At 47.9% G+C, this 16818-nt stretch overlaps 1 protein-coding gene across 1 annotated transcript in view; it reads left to right on the forward strand.

Annotated features, from left to right (window-relative positions):
- Positions 1-14346, forward strand: part of sulf1 (sulfatase 1) — a 38612-nt gene extending 24266 nt beyond the window's left edge. Inside the window, exons 10-19 of the mRNA XM_084703225.1 lie at positions 1905-2028; positions 4325-4550; positions 5594-5840; positions 5977-6073; positions 6654-6748; positions 6992-7063; positions 7980-8146; positions 8537-8679; positions 8846-8969; positions 12061-14346. Coding sequence (XP_084559351.1) covers positions 1905-2028; positions 4325-4550; positions 5594-5840; positions 5977-6073; positions 6654-6748; positions 6992-7063; positions 7980-8146; positions 8537-8679; positions 8846-8969; positions 12061-13010 — 2245 coding nt within the window. The 3' untranslated portion in view covers positions 13011-14346. The remainder of the gene's footprint in view (positions 1-1904; positions 2029-4324; positions 4551-5593; positions 5841-5976; positions 6074-6653; positions 6749-6991; positions 7064-7979; positions 8147-8536; positions 8680-8845; positions 8970-12060) is intronic.
- Positions 14347-16818: the final 2472 nt, after the last annotated feature.

Here is a 16818-nt window from a genome sequence, read left to right on the forward strand (position 1 = left end):
ACACTAAATAAACACCGGCAGCCCAGTCCCAGACTGATGTTACCTGATGGATGGCAGGAAGACTAACTCGATACACACAGGGTGGCAGGGAGATTGTGTGGTGTGTGTGTGTTCTTAAAATGTGTGTGTGTGTGTTTGCAGAGCAGTCATGGGAAGAATCTGCAAGTTTTCACTCGATTTTGTTCAACAGTGTACTACCGACACGTAAAACCCTCACACATGCAGGCTTACACACAGGATGTGCTGTACAGAAACGCACATGCATAAACTCACAAGTCCCAGAGGTTTAGTATGTGTATTATGAGAACATGATAAGGTGTGTTTTTGCATGGCTCAATGTACTTAGCCGATGCTAAAACCAGAGGTGCAATACAGGAAACTTAACAGCCCATAATCCCAGTGCAGAGAGAGAGGGATAGAGAGGGAGAGAGGGGTTGTGAAAAAGAGGGAAGGACAGAGAGTGAGGGAGGGAGATGGAGGGAGGGATAGAGAGAGAGAGAGAGAGAGAGAGAGAGAGAGAGAGAGAGAGAGAGAGAGAGAGATGGAGAGAAGGAAGGGGAGGGAGGGAGATGAAGGGAGTGAGAGAGAGAGAGAGAGAGAGAGAGAGAGAGAGAGAGAGAGAGAGAGAGAGAGAGAGACATGGAGAGAAGAAAGGTGAGTACAGCAGTGTGAACATTCCACCTGTCACTCAAGTGTTTAGTTGGGCTGTGTTCGCTTGCAACAGCATCTCATGTAGCAGAACGACCCAAACACAACATCCTCCATCTTCCTTCCTGCTTTTCAACTGTTAAATTGGTGGGCGCAGGCTGCTCAAGTACAGCCCTCCCTCCCTCCCTCCCTGCGTGCGCATTTGTGTGTGTGTGTGTGTGCTAGTGTGTTTGGGAATGACGAAGTATCAGCCAATGTAAAAAATATAATAGTGTGACCTCTGACTTTTGGAGATTTAGCTGTTAATCCAGCCCTCCATTAATCCTGCCTGTTTATGAAGGCCGTCGTCCGGGCCATTATCTAAGTGCTGAGATTAGCCTCCCAGGAACCTCTCTGAGATTCTCAGAGACCCAAAGTCAGCAGGCCGGGCAGCCTGGCTCACACAGTAGCTAAAGCGCGTTCATCTCTCCCCCTTTAACATCCACCAGTCATCTGTTTCCCCTGTCCCTTCCCCTCTCCCAGATCTGTTCCAGTGTGACACCAAGGGAGTACAGAACATGCAGCCCCTGGGTCTGCTTGCCAGGCTGATTCCCAAACGATCACATTGAGTGCGGTTACATTGGATAAACAACAAAGGAGAGAATAGCAAAGATAAACATGGGCAGCTGTCAGCTGTCTGAACCCCCCTCAGTCATGGCCCGGTAGAAGGGCGACAGGCTAAGGTGTTAAATAACTGTCTACTTTCAGACATGACAGCAGACAGACAGGTCTCTCTGGAGGGGGACAGGTTGGACCTTGTCGTTGTTGTCGTCGTTCTGTCTGTGTGTCCAGGTTGCCAGGCGGTGTTGGCATGGGGATTGGCAGGGCCTGGCAGAGCTGAGGGTGAGCCTGGTGCCAAGGGGAGGTCAAACAGTTTGGCCCGGGGTAGAGCGGTGGTGTGAGGCTGAACTGGGCTCTCTGCCCAGGCCTCCCCTGGCTGGCTCTCAGACTTAGACGTAGCATAGCACAGCATAGCATTTCAATGGGAAAGTGTGCATGGCATAGCATAGCATAGCCACCCGCTAGCTCTTACCAAAGGACACAACCTGCTGCCATAACCAATATAATGCCACATCATAAATGGGCAAAAGAAATAGACTGTGTCAAATCATACGTTACATTTATTAGCTTGGCAGTACACGCACCCTCAATTATAGTTGCATTGCTCATCTTTTACAGTTGGAGTGTTTCTCACGGTCTGTCTGGTTTGTTTGTAGGAAGATTGTGAGGAAGAAGGAGGATGTGGCCACCCAGCACATCAACAGTCTGCCCAAGTACAAGAAGGTCCAGGAGATGTGCCAGCAGCCAGAGGTCCAGACGCCGTGTGAGCAGCCAGGACAGGTAGACCACTGGCAACACACACACACTCCACACACACACACTCCGCACACACAAACACTCCACACACACACACACACCACACACACACACAGACACACACTACACACACACAAACATACTCTCCACACACACAAATTCCACGTGCAGTATTAAATGTGTGTTGGTTGTGACTATTGTTGGAAGACGTGTGTTTGTAACAGACTAATGTTGGTCAATATTGTGTGTGTGTGTGTGTGTGTACAACATTAGTCTTTACAAACACATTAGTTGAATTGTGGAATTCCCATGTGTATGTGGTACTTTGTCCTCCTCACTTTCATATGCTGTAAAGGAAAAGCAGTTGTCCACAGATCTAACTAGTTGAATTTCCTCGGTCCGGTCCAGAGGTGTAACCAGCCTTGGCTGTAATGCAGTCTGCAGCTGACGTAGCACCTGTCTGCTGAAACATAAGTCAAACGGCCATTTACAGCAATCGGCTCCGTAATTGGACATTTTTGCACCGTTGGAGCAGGGGGACTCATTTGCCCAGGGTTCCCTTTCATCTGCGCCCATTATAGAATTGGCAGCCCCTGTTAGGCTAGCATTAGTGGCTATAGGACCATGAAGCAGCCAGACCTGAACAATACAAATTGTTACAATTTTCAGGTAGCTTTAAAAGGCAGACAAGGCTTCTGAGGGCTTGCTAATGTGAACCAGATCCCTTTTATGGCCAAAGTAAGTGTGCGCATGTAACACTCCATAATTTATTACAGGACAGCAGCAAAGGACCGAGGTGTGTGTGTGTGTGTGTGTGTGTGTGTGTGTGTGTGAGGAAGTGAGAGAGATAGAGGTTTGATTCACCTTAGCATCCTGGTGACTGCCCTGTGCCCTTCACAATAGGATATGCACTTTAGAGGAGAGTAGCTACAAGACTTGACAGATGGCCACCATTACACACTAGCACACACACACACACACACACACAGAAGTCAGGAATGTAATGTGTTTATATGCACACCTGTCCACTGCAGGCTGAAACCTTGACTTGGGGAGCGGAGTTTCACTGCTCAAGGGCTTCAAAAACCAAACCCACACAGCAAATGTATAAGGGACTGCTTTAAACCTGAGAATGCCAAGACGAGAAGCAAATACAGTGATGGAAAATATATATACATGTGTCTATTTGGCAGGCCAATGTCTACCCTGGACACCGGTTACAAAAATATGAGAAGCTAGTGAATCTTTGTTGTTTTTGTCTGTATTGGTCTTTCAGTACGGCCATGTGGTCCTAGTATGTTGTTTTTAGAACAGCTCAGGTCACCAGGGACAAATAGAACAGATTTGCTTGTGTTTTGTGGCCTGGAGTGAATGACATTCAAAGTGAGTTGTAGCAGTTTGGGTCTGTCACTGGCCATTCATGTCTCAGCATGCAGGGAAGCCCTTTCTCTCTCATTCCCATCTCTCTTTCTGCTGTCTGCACTGTTGGGACAGGAATGTGACTGAAGTCCTAAAAGCCGTGTGTGTACGTGTGTGTGCATTTTCCTGAGTTGTCGTACGAACTGTCTCTGTTCCTCTGTGTCTGTTCTATTCTATTTTCTATTTTTCTGTCTCATTCTCTCCACACAGCATATCTTTTTCAAACTCTGTTGCTAACTCTCTCTCTCTCATATAATATAACATTGCTGTCAGGTCCATAAGCTGTTCATTAGTGTGCTTTAGAGCTCCACAGGAAACCTGATCTGGCCCATAGCCGTCTGAGTGGAGCTTCTTTCCCACACTCACTACAGAAGGTCTGCTTTTGCTCCCTTCAAGCCTGGCCAAATTAGCACGTCACTAAGCATGATTAGCTTCTACTCTCTCTGTTTGGCCTGAATGACACTTAGCGGATACGCACTTCCAAGATTACACTGGTGACTACGCTGGCGTCAGACACAGTGCTGGGACGCCCAGAGAGACAAAGAGTAGACTTCTCTGTGTTTACAGAGACCGATCCACTTCATCTCATGTGGTACCTGTGGTTAGTCTCTCCTCCCTTTTATATGCCAGTGGTTCTGGTGTGGGTATCTGGATGGCTGGCTTGTCAAAAGCCCTCCAGTCAGGCTTGTGTGGAAGATCATGCAGGAGGCTTGTGTGGGTGTTTTTCTTCTCTTTATAATCCCACTTTCAATTTCCCGTCAGTGCAGTCTGCCTTGCTGTGTCCAAGTGTTGCCCGATGGATTCCCCTCGAGATCAAAGTGAAGAACACTCAATGTTCTTCTGAACTATGTGAGTAAATAACAATAACAATGTCTCCATTGGGCCTGTTTGTTGTGGACAGAAGTGGCACTGTGTCGAGGAGATCACTGGGAAGTGGCGCATCCAGAAGTGCAAGGGCGGCGGGCTGAAGGAGGGCACCAGGAAGAGGGCGCGGAGTCTGAGGGCGCGGGGCGTGAGGGCGCGGGGCTATGACCGGGAGAGGGACTGCCAGTGCGGAGACGGCCTCTTCAAACCCCCCCGGACAGACCGCCGCTCCCATCGCCAGTTCCCACCCTCCTCGGGCCAACGTGAGTAGAGCGAGAGCGCGAGTGACTGAGAGAGTGACTGAGAGAGTGACTGAGAGAGTGACAGGAAGAGTGACTGAGAGAGTGACTGAGAGAGTGACTGAGAGTGACTGAGAGAGTGACTGAGAGAGTGACTGAGAGAGTGACTGAGAGAGTGACTGAGAGAGTGACAGGAAGAGTGACTGAGAGAGTGACTGAGAGAGTGACTGAGAGAGTGACAGGAAGAGTGACTGAGAGAGTGACTGAGAGAGTGACAGGAAGAGTGACTGAGTGAGTGACTGAGCGAGTGACTGAGCGAGTGACTGAGAGAGTGACTGAGCGAGTGACTGAGAGCGCGACTGAGAGAGTGACTGAGCGAGTGACTGAGCGAGTGACTGAGCGAGTGACTGAGCGAGTGACTGAGAGAGTGACTGAGAGAGTGACTGAGAGAGTGACTGAGAGAGTGACAGGGAGAGTGACTGAGAGAGTGACTGAGCGGGTGACTGAGCGGGTGACTGAGAGAGTGACTGAGAGAGCGACTGAGTGAGTGACAGGGAGAGAGCCAGAGAGAGAGAGACACACAAGTGGCGGGTCCTGGTTAACGGCAGGGAGTGCTCAGTCCAGGCTGGGGTGGAAGGGGGTTGAAGAGAGACATCTGAGCTATAAGGGGGGATGGATATTAGTTTCCAGGACAACTGGTAACCAGGGGGTCAGCTTTGCTTCTCCGTGGAGACGCCCAGGTGTTGAAGGGGCGTGGCTGTGGAGCGTTCCGGTGCCACGGCCTCGTTATAGAGCCATCACGCTGAATGACGGCCTTGGGGGCTGCCAGAGCTTAAGCCATGCTTCACTGGTCAGGATTACAGCAGCTCTCAGGAGAGACAGATGCAAGGCATAAATGACCATGGAATGAGGTCCTGACATTTGCTCTTTGGACAGTGTCCAACACATTGTAGAGGATGAGGTGGCGTTGCCAACTGTGGGTGGATGTGGCTCTATCTAGTGGATGAAATGATAACTGCAGCTAGACCCCTCTGCTCATGTTTGTCCCATGTTTCCCGATGCGTCAGGCTTCAGACCTCGCTTCGTCCACACCCGGCCCACCAGGTCCTTGTCTGTGGAGTTTGAGGGTCAAATCTACGACGTCGACCTCCAGGCGGACGACCAGTCGGCCGTCCAGAGACGTGTCATCAGAAAGCGCCACTACGAGCCGGAGGACCCCGAGTTTAACCTGGAGTCAGATGATGGCTCCGAGGAAATGCTGGCGGATGACACGAACGCTGTGGGCTACCTCAACTCTCTCAAAGTCACCCACAAGTAAGTCATGTGGCCCCACTCTGGACTTCATTACACCCACCCTGCTGTGACCTGCTGCACCTACTCATTTGGGCTCATTGGAAAAACATAAGTGGGTTGTGAAGAGATCTCTGTAAAAGCCTGTCTCTCCCTCCAGATGTTACATCTTGATGAATGACACGGTGCACTGTGAGAGAGAGATCTACCAGTCCTCCCGAGCCTGGAAAGATCACAAGAGCTATGTCGACCAGGAAGTGAGTCTCTCTCTCTCTCTCTCTCTCTCTCTCTCTCTCTCTCTCTCTCTCTCTCTCTCTCTCTCTCTCTCTCTCTCTCTCTCTCTCTCTCTCTCTCTCTCTGTCTCTCTCTCTCTCTCTCTCTCTCTCTCTGTCTCTCTCTCTGTCTCTCTCTCTCTCTCTCTCTCTCTCTCTCTCTCTCTCTCTCTCTCTCTCTCTGTCTCTCTCTCTGTCTGTCTTTCTCTGTCTGTTTGTCTGTCTGTCTGTCTCTCTCTCTCTCTCTCTCTCTCTCTCTCTCTCTCTCTCTCTGTCTCTCTCTCTCTCTCTCTCTCTCTCTCTCTCTCTCTCTCTCTCTCTCTCTCTCTCTCCCTGTCTGCTTTACCTCTCGTCTCCCTGCCACAAGGCTTTCCATTTCAGCCCCCTCTCTTTCATCCTTCCAGTGTAAACGAGTGTCTGAAAGGAATGAATTACAAAGTAGCGGGTTAGAGGAAGTTTATAGATGTTTGGGGAGAGCTCCATAGTCGGAAGAAATATTCCACGTACGGAGGGGAAATCATCTGCTGAATGTCCGCCCGCTGACTGGCTGTGTTCTCCGTCACAGATCGAAGCGCTTCAGGACAAGATTAAGAACCTGCGTGAGGTGAGGGGTCACCTGAAGAGAAGGAGACCAGACGAGTGTGACTGTGGGAAGAAGAGGTGAGAGTCCACGACCACTGAACACCAAGCCAAGCCTCCTTCGCAGATGTTTACTATACATCTCAAGATACATGCAGTAATCACTGTTATTGCTACACTATCCTAACAGAAGACCCCCAAACAGCGTGTGCTCTCGTCATGACTATGCCCAGGTTCAGTTTGTGAGGGAGTGTGTGCTGTGCCTCTCTTCTTCTGTGAGGGAGCCGGTGTGTTGAGCGCTCTTCTTCTGTCTGTTAAAAGCAGCTACTATAGCAAAGGAGAGAGGGAGAAAGCAGAGAGGGTGAAGAACAAGAATGACCAGCTCCACCCCTTTAAGTGAGTTGTCGCTCCCTTTAAGTGCAGGTTTGCCATTCTCGTCCTTTCCTTGTTGACCTAATTAACCCTGACCCCTGCCATGGGCCAATCCCAAATCAGACTGACCTTGAAGAGTACGTTTTGCTTTCATTTTGACGTGGCTAATACCAGGCAGACTGTTTGACGATGTACAGTTCGTCATAGCTGTAGTTAAGAGCTGTCTGTGTCGTCTTGTTGCCGTGTGCATGGTGCGTCTGCATGGCTGTTTGAACTGCAGGATGTTGGGAATGTCATCCATGTAACTGGCCCTGATCAGACCAGCCTGTCGACCTCTGTATGCGTGACAAGGGCAGCATGCGTGCGTGTGTTGGGTTGTGATGTGTTAACGGAACCTCAGAGGATTGTTTTGGTGATTGGACGGCGCCAGCATTTGTTGAAAGAGAGATGTCCTTCAGAAACACACAGTGGGTGTCTCTGTGTTGCGATTGGGTTGAAATGCCAATAAGCAAACATACAGGGTCAGGCATTGAACTGTGTGTGTGTCTGAGTCTGGAAATGATTGTCCAGGCTACATGGAGAGGATCCTGTGACTCAGTCAGTCAGACAGTCAAGCTCAGTGATTGGTCTGCAGCAGAATACATTAGGAATTGATTACTTACCAATGTGAAGCAGCTGTGTTTTGCAGTGACGGGTATGTGTTTGGGATGAGGGACATTGACTGGAAAACCATTGGAGAATCGAAAATGATACTTAAGCTTTGAACATTTGAAAGTAAACAGACTTTTAGTTTCCTGGCATCTTCAGAGAGACTTCTGGGAGTTTCCCCTCTGCTGATGCCATCCCCGTGGTTACTGCCACAAGAGAGGACAGCGGGAGTTGATGTCATGTGTACACAAAACTGTCATCTGATTGGTCCGTGTATCTGTCTGTCCGTTAGGGAGGCGGCACAGGAAGTGGACGGCAAAGTGTATAACGAGATCCGCAGGAAGAAGAAGGAGAGGAAGGAGAAAAAGAGGCTGAAGACGGGAGATGACTGCAGCCTGCCCGGCCTCACCTGCTTCACCCACAACAACGAGCACTGGCAAACTGCCCCCTTCTGGAACCGTACGTATCTACACCACGCTCTGGATAGGAAATATTTGTATAATTGTGCTCAACCTAGAGCTCCACTGACACGTGGAGCTCGATTCAAACTGACACACATCACCATGTCTGATGACGTAGTTATCACGTGGGCAGGCAGCTGACCTGTTTACATCAGGAAACAGAGCAGTATGAGAACAAACGTTAAAGCCTTTATGGGGCCTTAAGCAAAATAGATTTTGGGGCCCTTCGGCATCGCTTATCGTTGCCGAACAAAAAAACTGTAATTTGATTTGCTCTTGGGGGCCCTCTGATAGCCACAGGGCTATTAGAGGGCCGCTTAGTTTGCTTATGCCTTGGGCCGGCCCTGCCGCTAACCCTCGCCTGTGGTCCCCCCCCCCCTCCCCCCAGTGGGAGGCTTCTGTGCGTGCACCAGCTCCAACAACAACACCTACTGGTGCCTGAGGACCATCAACGAGACCCACAACACCTTGTTCTGTGAGTTCGCCACTGGCTTCCTGGAGTTCTTTGACCTCAACAGCGACCCCTACCAGGTAAGGCCGCCCGGGCTCACGCGTACACATACCTGTATCATTTGGAATGGGGTTTCTGTCATTGCATGGCTGCACAGCTAACTCTGTTGCATTGCTCTGATGTCATGAGGTAACATGTTACTGTGCGTGTGTGTGGTGTGTGTGTGTGTGTGTGGGGTGTGTGAAGCTGACCAATGCGGTGTACACAGTGGAGAGGGACCTGCTGAACTCCCTCCACGCTCAGCTGATGGAGATGAGGAGCTGCCAGGGACACAAGCAGTGCAACCCCAGACCTAAAGGCCTCGACACAGGTAGACACATGCAGGCTGAAATACTGGAGTGCGTACAATGCCGGTTTACTGTAGCAGAGTAGTGATGCTCTTGGTAGGTGGAAAAAGTGACTGAGACAAACTGTCCAAAACGAAGCAAAGCTGAATGCCCTCCAGTCCCGTTTCCCTTTGAGTTAGACGTGTGTCAGCGCCGTGTGTCTGCATGCTGCATGTGGGGAGGGTGCGAGTCATGGCGTGCTCTCTTATGACATCTTAGCAGGTCAAAGGTCAAGGATGGGCACTGAGTCCTGCGTTTGTCCTACGTCGATGCGATTCTGCATTTTTGTTTTGTTCAGAAAACACACACCATGATCACTTTTTGACTCAAATCTTTCCCCCCTCCCTCACTAGTTTGCTCTCTGCAACGCAACCACTCACATACACCCCAACAGCAACAACAACACATGATAAGCATTTTCAGTTGATGATTGAAACAGGAAGGCCTGTCAGTCAGTAGTCAGATCAACAGCAGTATGACGTTCACCATGCAGTCACCACAATCTCTCTCTCTCTCTCTCTCTCTCTCTCTCTCTCTCTCTCTCTCTCTCTCTCTCTCTCTCTCTCTCTCTCTCTCTCTCTCTCTCTCTCTCTCTCTCTCTCTCTCTCTCTCTCTCTCTCTCTCTCTCTCTCTCTCTCTCTCTCTCTCTCTCTCTCTCTCTCTCTCTGGCACACTCCCTCATCTCCTCATGGCTCCTTCCCAGGGTTGCTGATGGTGTTTGGAGAAGGCTGTCAACAGTCTATTGAGCCTGTCATCTTGCACACTCATTACACTTCTTATTTACACACTCCTATCGAGCTTCACCACTGACGTTAACATCAGTACCATTACTGAGTGACATCCATCACGGCGTGGTGTTTGTGTCCTGTGAATGTGCAACTCAGTCCCAACGGACTAGGAGTCTGTCCACAGCCAACCTTTGTAACCTTGCCAAGTCCTCGAACCCATGATGTTGATATGGCTACAAACCGATCTTTTCTGCAGAAACATGAACTAGTCGTTGAGGTGCCTGATGAACCTATGAATGTGTGGTGTTTAGCAGTGGACAAGGGATCCCATCCTGACTGAATAACGTGTGCATTTTTCCCCCCTTAAAGGGAAGCCTCATTGGAGCCTGGCTCAGTCACAAACACACCATCACCATCCAACCTCATCACCCAACCCAATCAAAAATCTCCCCCCATCCCTCCCAATCCATCCATCCATCCCTCTCTTCATCCTCCGTCCTGTCCGTACATTTCTCCTTTTCCTCCCCCCCTCTTCACATGATCTCTCTTCTCCTCTTTCCTTTATCCTCTCCTTCCCTCTCTTGTCCATTCCCTAATAGTGTTTCTCCATAGGGACTAGTAGGAGCTGTGCATGCAGTCTTCACTGTGAATGATTCATTTACCCCCCCCCCCCCCCTTCTCTGATTTTGAGGCATTAACATTGGATTGCTCTTATTTTCCTGATCAGGAGGTAAAGATGGAGGAAGCTATGAGCCACACAGGTATCCAGCCTTTTTGTCCTCTTCAGTGGCTTTCCCTAATAACATGCATGGGCCGACCGACCGCCTGCCTGCCTGCCCGCCCGCCTGTTTTACTGCCTGCTTCATACCCACTAATCCTCCATGGAGAACCAGGGTCATATCCAGGATATGCATGCCGGGGAAATGACCCCGAACCTGCCACATCTTTTTGTTTTATCGGAGCAGTTTCCGGGTCGTTCTGGAAGCTTAGGTTATCTGCTACTCTGCCTGGCAGCTTGCTGTGGGCGGGTAACCCCAGGGTGCAGGCCTCCCTGTCATTAATAACGATGGGTCTCTGCCTTCTCTCTACAGCCACGGCTGTTAGAGGCTGCTCAGGGGCCCAACTAGTGAACCTGAAGGAGGTTCATTTCATGTCATTTGAAGGGTTTTTAGATAAAGCCCTCCAGCAAAATACAATATAGAATCCATAAAATACATAGAGCCTGACCCACGCATGTGAATGCAACTGCATGATAGTATGTATGGAATCATGACATCACCATAGTGTACGGAATCCCCTCCCTCATGGTCAATGTGACATAACATCATATCCCATCATGCAACATCAACAGATATCATGAATTAATGACATCACTTCCTTATGTTAAACCATGAACCTCCCCAGCCTGTGTTCCGTGACATTCAGAATGACCTTAATGACCTCATGGCTCATTAGCAGTAGTGTGGACACTTGAGTTGCTGTGAACTCTCTGTCCTGACCTCTGACTTTCGACCTTTGTCTCTGGCACCTGCTTACCAGGCAACCGCAGCATGGAAGGTGGTCAAAGAGGAGACCAAGCCTTTCCTTCCTGTGAGTGTATTAGCCTACTCTATGTCCAACCTCCACCTCCATCCTCTTTACGTAGGTAATGCTGTCTCTCATACAGTACACACACAGTTAAAACATTTCTAGGTCAGGCATCCATTTCATTTCTAAAGTTATCAGATTGGATCTGATTCCATTATTTCTTCAAATTTTATTCCATGTCAGTTTGACTTTTTTTTTTATGTCTAAGGATTACACCACATATGAGGCATACATTTTCTTTTCCCTTCTGGATATTTTCTCTTTTTTGCAGAAGTTCATCATCTTTTTTTCTTTACTTTTTGACCCCACCTCCTTCGTTCCATGTTCTTGATTTCAGGTGTCCTGGTGGTTTACTTAAATCGAGCCAAACTGGCCTATCATTGCTCTTTCATTTATGTTATTCAATCTTATAACAGATTAGAATAATGTAGCGGATCAATATTTGATCCATCTCTGTACAGTACGTGTCTGTGTGTGTGTGTGTGTGTGTGTGTGAGGTATCTTCTCCTCCTGGCATGGGTTTGCTCTGCTTCAGCTTAATGTGGTTGCCATGTTTAACCAGGCCCCCATGCTGCTTTGTGTGTGTGTGTGTGTGTATGTAGCAGGGTGGGGTGGGGGCAGCACTAAGCAGACTGCCATAGCAACAGCTGGTGGGTTGGCATGACTGCATGCTGCGTGACCAAGTCTAAAGACCAGCTTCCTGCACCTGGTAAACTCCATCCTCGCTAGACTCTGACTGTCTCTCCTTCTCTCCCTCCAGCCCTCAGCCCTGGGACGGACGAAAAGGTTAAGTTGCCTAACCTGACGGAGGAGGAGGTGGACTGGCGTGGACTGGAGGATCTGTATAGTGTGAACAAGAGCCTGTACCAGGGCAGGACTGATGACACCCCCAGCCCAGAAGACTGGGCAAACTTCCAGAAGGATGTAGATAATATGTTTGCACTGCGACACGTTTTAGACAAACTCAACCACACCCATGAACTTGACAAGCCCTCCCTGGCTGAGGGGGCCTCTGGAGCCGGGGCCGGGGCTCTGGACGAGGGGAGCGGAGAGTGGGGTCCCCGTGTAGTCATCTGGCCTGGCCTGGTCACCACAAACCAGGCCACAGTGGGACCCCACATCACCCCCGCCCCCAGCACCACCCCAGCACCACCAGCCCCCTCGCCCACGCCAGAGAGGGAACTCGAATCTGTGAACGACCTGCCACAGAGGCCCATGGACAGACCCATCCAATCTGTGATGTCACCCGCGACCTCATCGGTGAGCCTGCCGCCGGGTCAGTGGAGGTTGGGGGCCGTTTCCCGCGGCGACGGCTGGGCCCGGCAGCTGGAGGAGCTGGACGGCGAGGGAGAGGGTCTGACCTTCAGTGGCAACGGGCTGACGGAACTGGAGACGAGACATGACGTCGTTCTGCGCACTCACAACAGCCTGCAGGCTCCCCTCCAGTCCCAGCTCGGCAGGGAGGGACCCGGCCTGGGCCTGGAACTAGAGGACGAGGAGGATATCTTCCACGCCCAGGGATACCTGCCTCTCTCCCTACAGACAATGAGGCCCACAGCACAGGCCGGTAGCACCACAGGGAACCCCCCACCTCGCCAGACTAGTGCCCCCCAGGGGGCGGGGGAGGTAACACAGCCACACCAGACCTCTCAAGCCCTGGACTACGAGGGGAGTGGCTCCCCCCCCGAGCCCTCCCATCCCACCCAGTGAGACAGATGTTCAGTCAGCGGGCGGCAGGTCGCCACGGAGACAGAGGGGTGGGTCTGAGGGATGAGCTGGCCGTGAGAGCGTGTGCAGCGCCACCTCAGCCTGGGTCACAGCTGTGTCATGAGTATTAAAGTTGTTCTGGTTTATTTTTTTACTGGCGCTTCCATTTATTAGTCGACAGTGTTATGTTGTTTTTTCAAATATATATTTAGAAAAGAAAAAGCCTTAACGCAGCTAAAATACTGGAATGACAGATATTCAATTCCTAGTGGATAACACCATCGATGTTCTTAATATATTTTTTTGATTGTTTAAAAACTGGTTATTAGAATGATTAAACCATTTTCAGGTCTGATAGCTTCTATTAGCATTGGCCAATCATAAGCAGTGTCTGAGACTGACAACCGATCAAGACTGTACACATCACCATGAGTTTAACCACTGATGGCTCAAATCATCCCAACATGCACTTTTAACATTTTGAATCCCCACCCCATGTTCTGATTACCTTCCCACCAATGTTTTTTAACTATCAAAAATAGGGGTTTGAGATGAGAATGTTGATGTATGTTGATACTTTTTAACACTCTACACAATGTGTGTTTGATCTATGGATATTTGTGCTGCTGCAATCCCATATTTGAATGTTGATTTCACAACAGTTTCAAAATCATATTTCATAGATTACGAAACTCGCATAATTCATTCTTCACCGGTTTGACGGTTCCCTTTGCATACGGTTCATATTTACCACATGACTTAACATCACTGCAAGACTTAAACACCTATTCTTTTTTAAGCACATACATACATCAACGACCTGTAAACAGATGAGCAATTTGACATTTATTTTTATTAAATGTTTTATTGTGTAACATTTTCGTATACAGAATCCCAAAATTACTTGGAGATCATCGTCCAGTTTTTGCAAGTGCTTTGATAATCAAGAATGATCACCTGCTGTATTGTGGTAACGTTCATCAACTCCATCATGGAGAACATGCTCAAAGACAAAATGTGTTTTGTGTCAATTCTGTGGTATTACAGATGTTATGCCACATTACACATGGTTATTAACTTGTCTGCTGAATGGAACCTCCACATGATGTACTGGCTTGTATTCTCAATATCATCAGACATTTACTTATGTTTAGTTTATGGTTCTTTTCCCCCCCAGACCAACCCACGCCTCTTTAAGACCATGCTTGTCTGGTAGGTCAACAGTGATGGTACTGTCATCTTGCTGTTCTAGCTTTTGTTTTACAATATGTGTAGAAGTGTTGCAACAATTCTGGTTTCAGGAAAGCCAAGAAGCTGTTAAATAAAAATGTCAAATAGTTTAGTGTGTCATATTGAGTATTTGTTCATGCCATCGAGTTACAATATCTAATAACTGTCTGGTTTCTTTTCAGTATGACCATTTACAGCTAGCGCCACACAATTAAAGGCAACATTAGACATTTTGCCATGAGATCTTGACTCAAAGAAAAACAAAACTTGGTGTCAGATTTTTCTTTTTTTAATGACAAATATCAAGTATTCAAGGAATTTGTAAACCAAGTGTTCACAAACATCAGTTTAGGCATCTGCTCCCAAGAAACACAAAGCAAGAATAGCTCAACCTTCATAATGCAGCTTCAGTCCATGAAATGAACACGCCTTCTGATAAAATACTGATCAAAATAGTCGAGAACGACCTGAAGCAGAACCACAGCCTACCTGAAGTCATCCAAACTACAGCAGAGGTCCAGATCTTGCTCTTTAACAGGACACTGAATATCACCTACTGCATGTGGCATAACATACACTACAGTCAAGGAATAGAGGGGTTGACCCCAGGGATGTAATATTGCATCACTTCCGGGTTAAGAACTCCACCACTTTGACTCAGACAGCATTGGTTGAGATAATCCAACATAGTCATGTTCACCCTTTATCTTTTAGGTCACCAAGAAAGAGTGGAAGAATAAAGTATGCACTCTAAGGATAAGGGTGTGAGTCTTCAGCTTAGCATCAGGAGGGCTGATTTGATGTATAAACCAACCAATTCAACTGTGTTCGGAAACAAACACAACATTGGAAAATACAAGCCCCCCCCCTCAAATACTTCACCAGGTTTCATTCAAAACCTATGTAAATACTGTAGGTAATTCAGGCACAGAGAAACAAATACAATGTTTCCTTGTTTTTTTTATTTTTTATTCTTATTTGTTGTTGAGGTTGACTACTACTGTATGTTTAGGGTTAGTTCATAAATAGGTTTCTAACTAAATGATAGGCCTATATAATGTTTGTTTTTCATATTGAGTCTTCAATATTTACATGATAATCACTAGGGAACATGTAATTTAATTTTACTAATTCATACTAAGTTAAAATAATTTCCCATTGTTAACACAATCACCATAGCCATATATTAATCAATATCACTTTACAGTCTCCAGTAGAAGCTGTTGACAAAATGGTTGAACTTTATCATCACATGAAAAAATGTACCATCACGTCAAATCTTTCTTGAATTTCTTTAAAAATGTAATTCATACCCATGATTGAAACTTGTTGGGAAGGCATCAGGGTATCCATTGTATAAGATATTTGTTCGTTTTTGCTTGTTTGCTTTTTTCCAAAGCAGGCAATTCAAAAGGAAGCGAGTTCACTGCAACAATTTAGTTTAAGTGCCCACTTGTTTTGACAGATCTTGGATCGTCTCACCTGCAGTTCCTCTTCCTGTACTGCAGGGGGCAGACCAGAACACTAAGGACCATTCCTACTGATACTGACCTGAGTGGTCAACATGACAACGGTCTATATCATTAATAAAATGTACTTTGTTGTATACATGCTTGCTGCACTATTTCTTAAAATGCCTAAGAGACTAATAGTTATGTTTTATGTACATCTGATGATCAATATAATGGTGAAGTTGTTACGATACAGGTCCTTGGACTTCACATAAAACTATTGGTTTGCAATCAAAGAATTTGCTGATAGTATCCAGCAAAATGTAATTTAATAAAAGTACTCCTAGACTAAGTTATCGTCAGCTGATTAAAGTTACAGTGCTTTTTTGAAGGATGTAAAATCACCTTTCTCTTATCGGGTTTTTAATTAATGCCTCAGTAGTGAATGTTTGTTTTGCTGTTTAATATGCTCGGGATGTACAGTAGCTTTAGCACATGCTAAACAGTTTAAGACAGATGCCACATCCCTATTTAGCAACGTACGGTCGCACATGACAATTACAGACAATGTTGTTTGGCTTATTGTGTTGTAGGGTGGTCAGGAAACTCCTTGCTTGTGTCTGCACATACCCCACTAGTCATGACCTGCCCCCCCCTCCCTCTCCCCCACAACTGCCCCCTAGTGAGCAAAGGAAGAGGAGGAGGATGGTGCAGACTGAGAGGACAGTGATTGGCTGCTGGGTTTGCCTAGTAGCCAGCCAAGCCAACCCACACACTGGCCCAGCTAGCCTGGGAGGCACTCATACACTGAGGGAACAGGAAGGGGGGTGGGCGGGGCATGTCCTGGATCATTCCCTGGATCTAAGGAGTCAACTTTGTTCATCCCTGGAGTTAGAACAGAGGACTGGAGCTATGGCTCAACTCTGACACATTTGAAAAGATCGGCTGAACAAGCAGAACATTCATGACAACGAGATCTGGTGGGAGGCCAGCTGCAGTTTCAGTGGTCTGTGTGGTCGGAAGAGAGAGAAGGAGAGAGAGAGAGAGAGAGAGAGAGAGAGAGAGAGAGAGAGAGACAGAGAGAGAGAGAGAGAGAGAGAAAGAGAGAGAGAGAGAGAGAGACAGAGAGA

Source organism: Hypomesus nipponensis, chromosome 8, assembly GCF_054491055.1.
Source record: "Hypomesus nipponensis isolate SF chromosome 8, ASM5449105v1, whole genome shotgun sequence".
Taxonomy (NCBI): Eukaryota; Metazoa; Chordata; class Actinopteri; order Osmeriformes; family Osmeridae; genus Hypomesus; species Hypomesus nipponensis.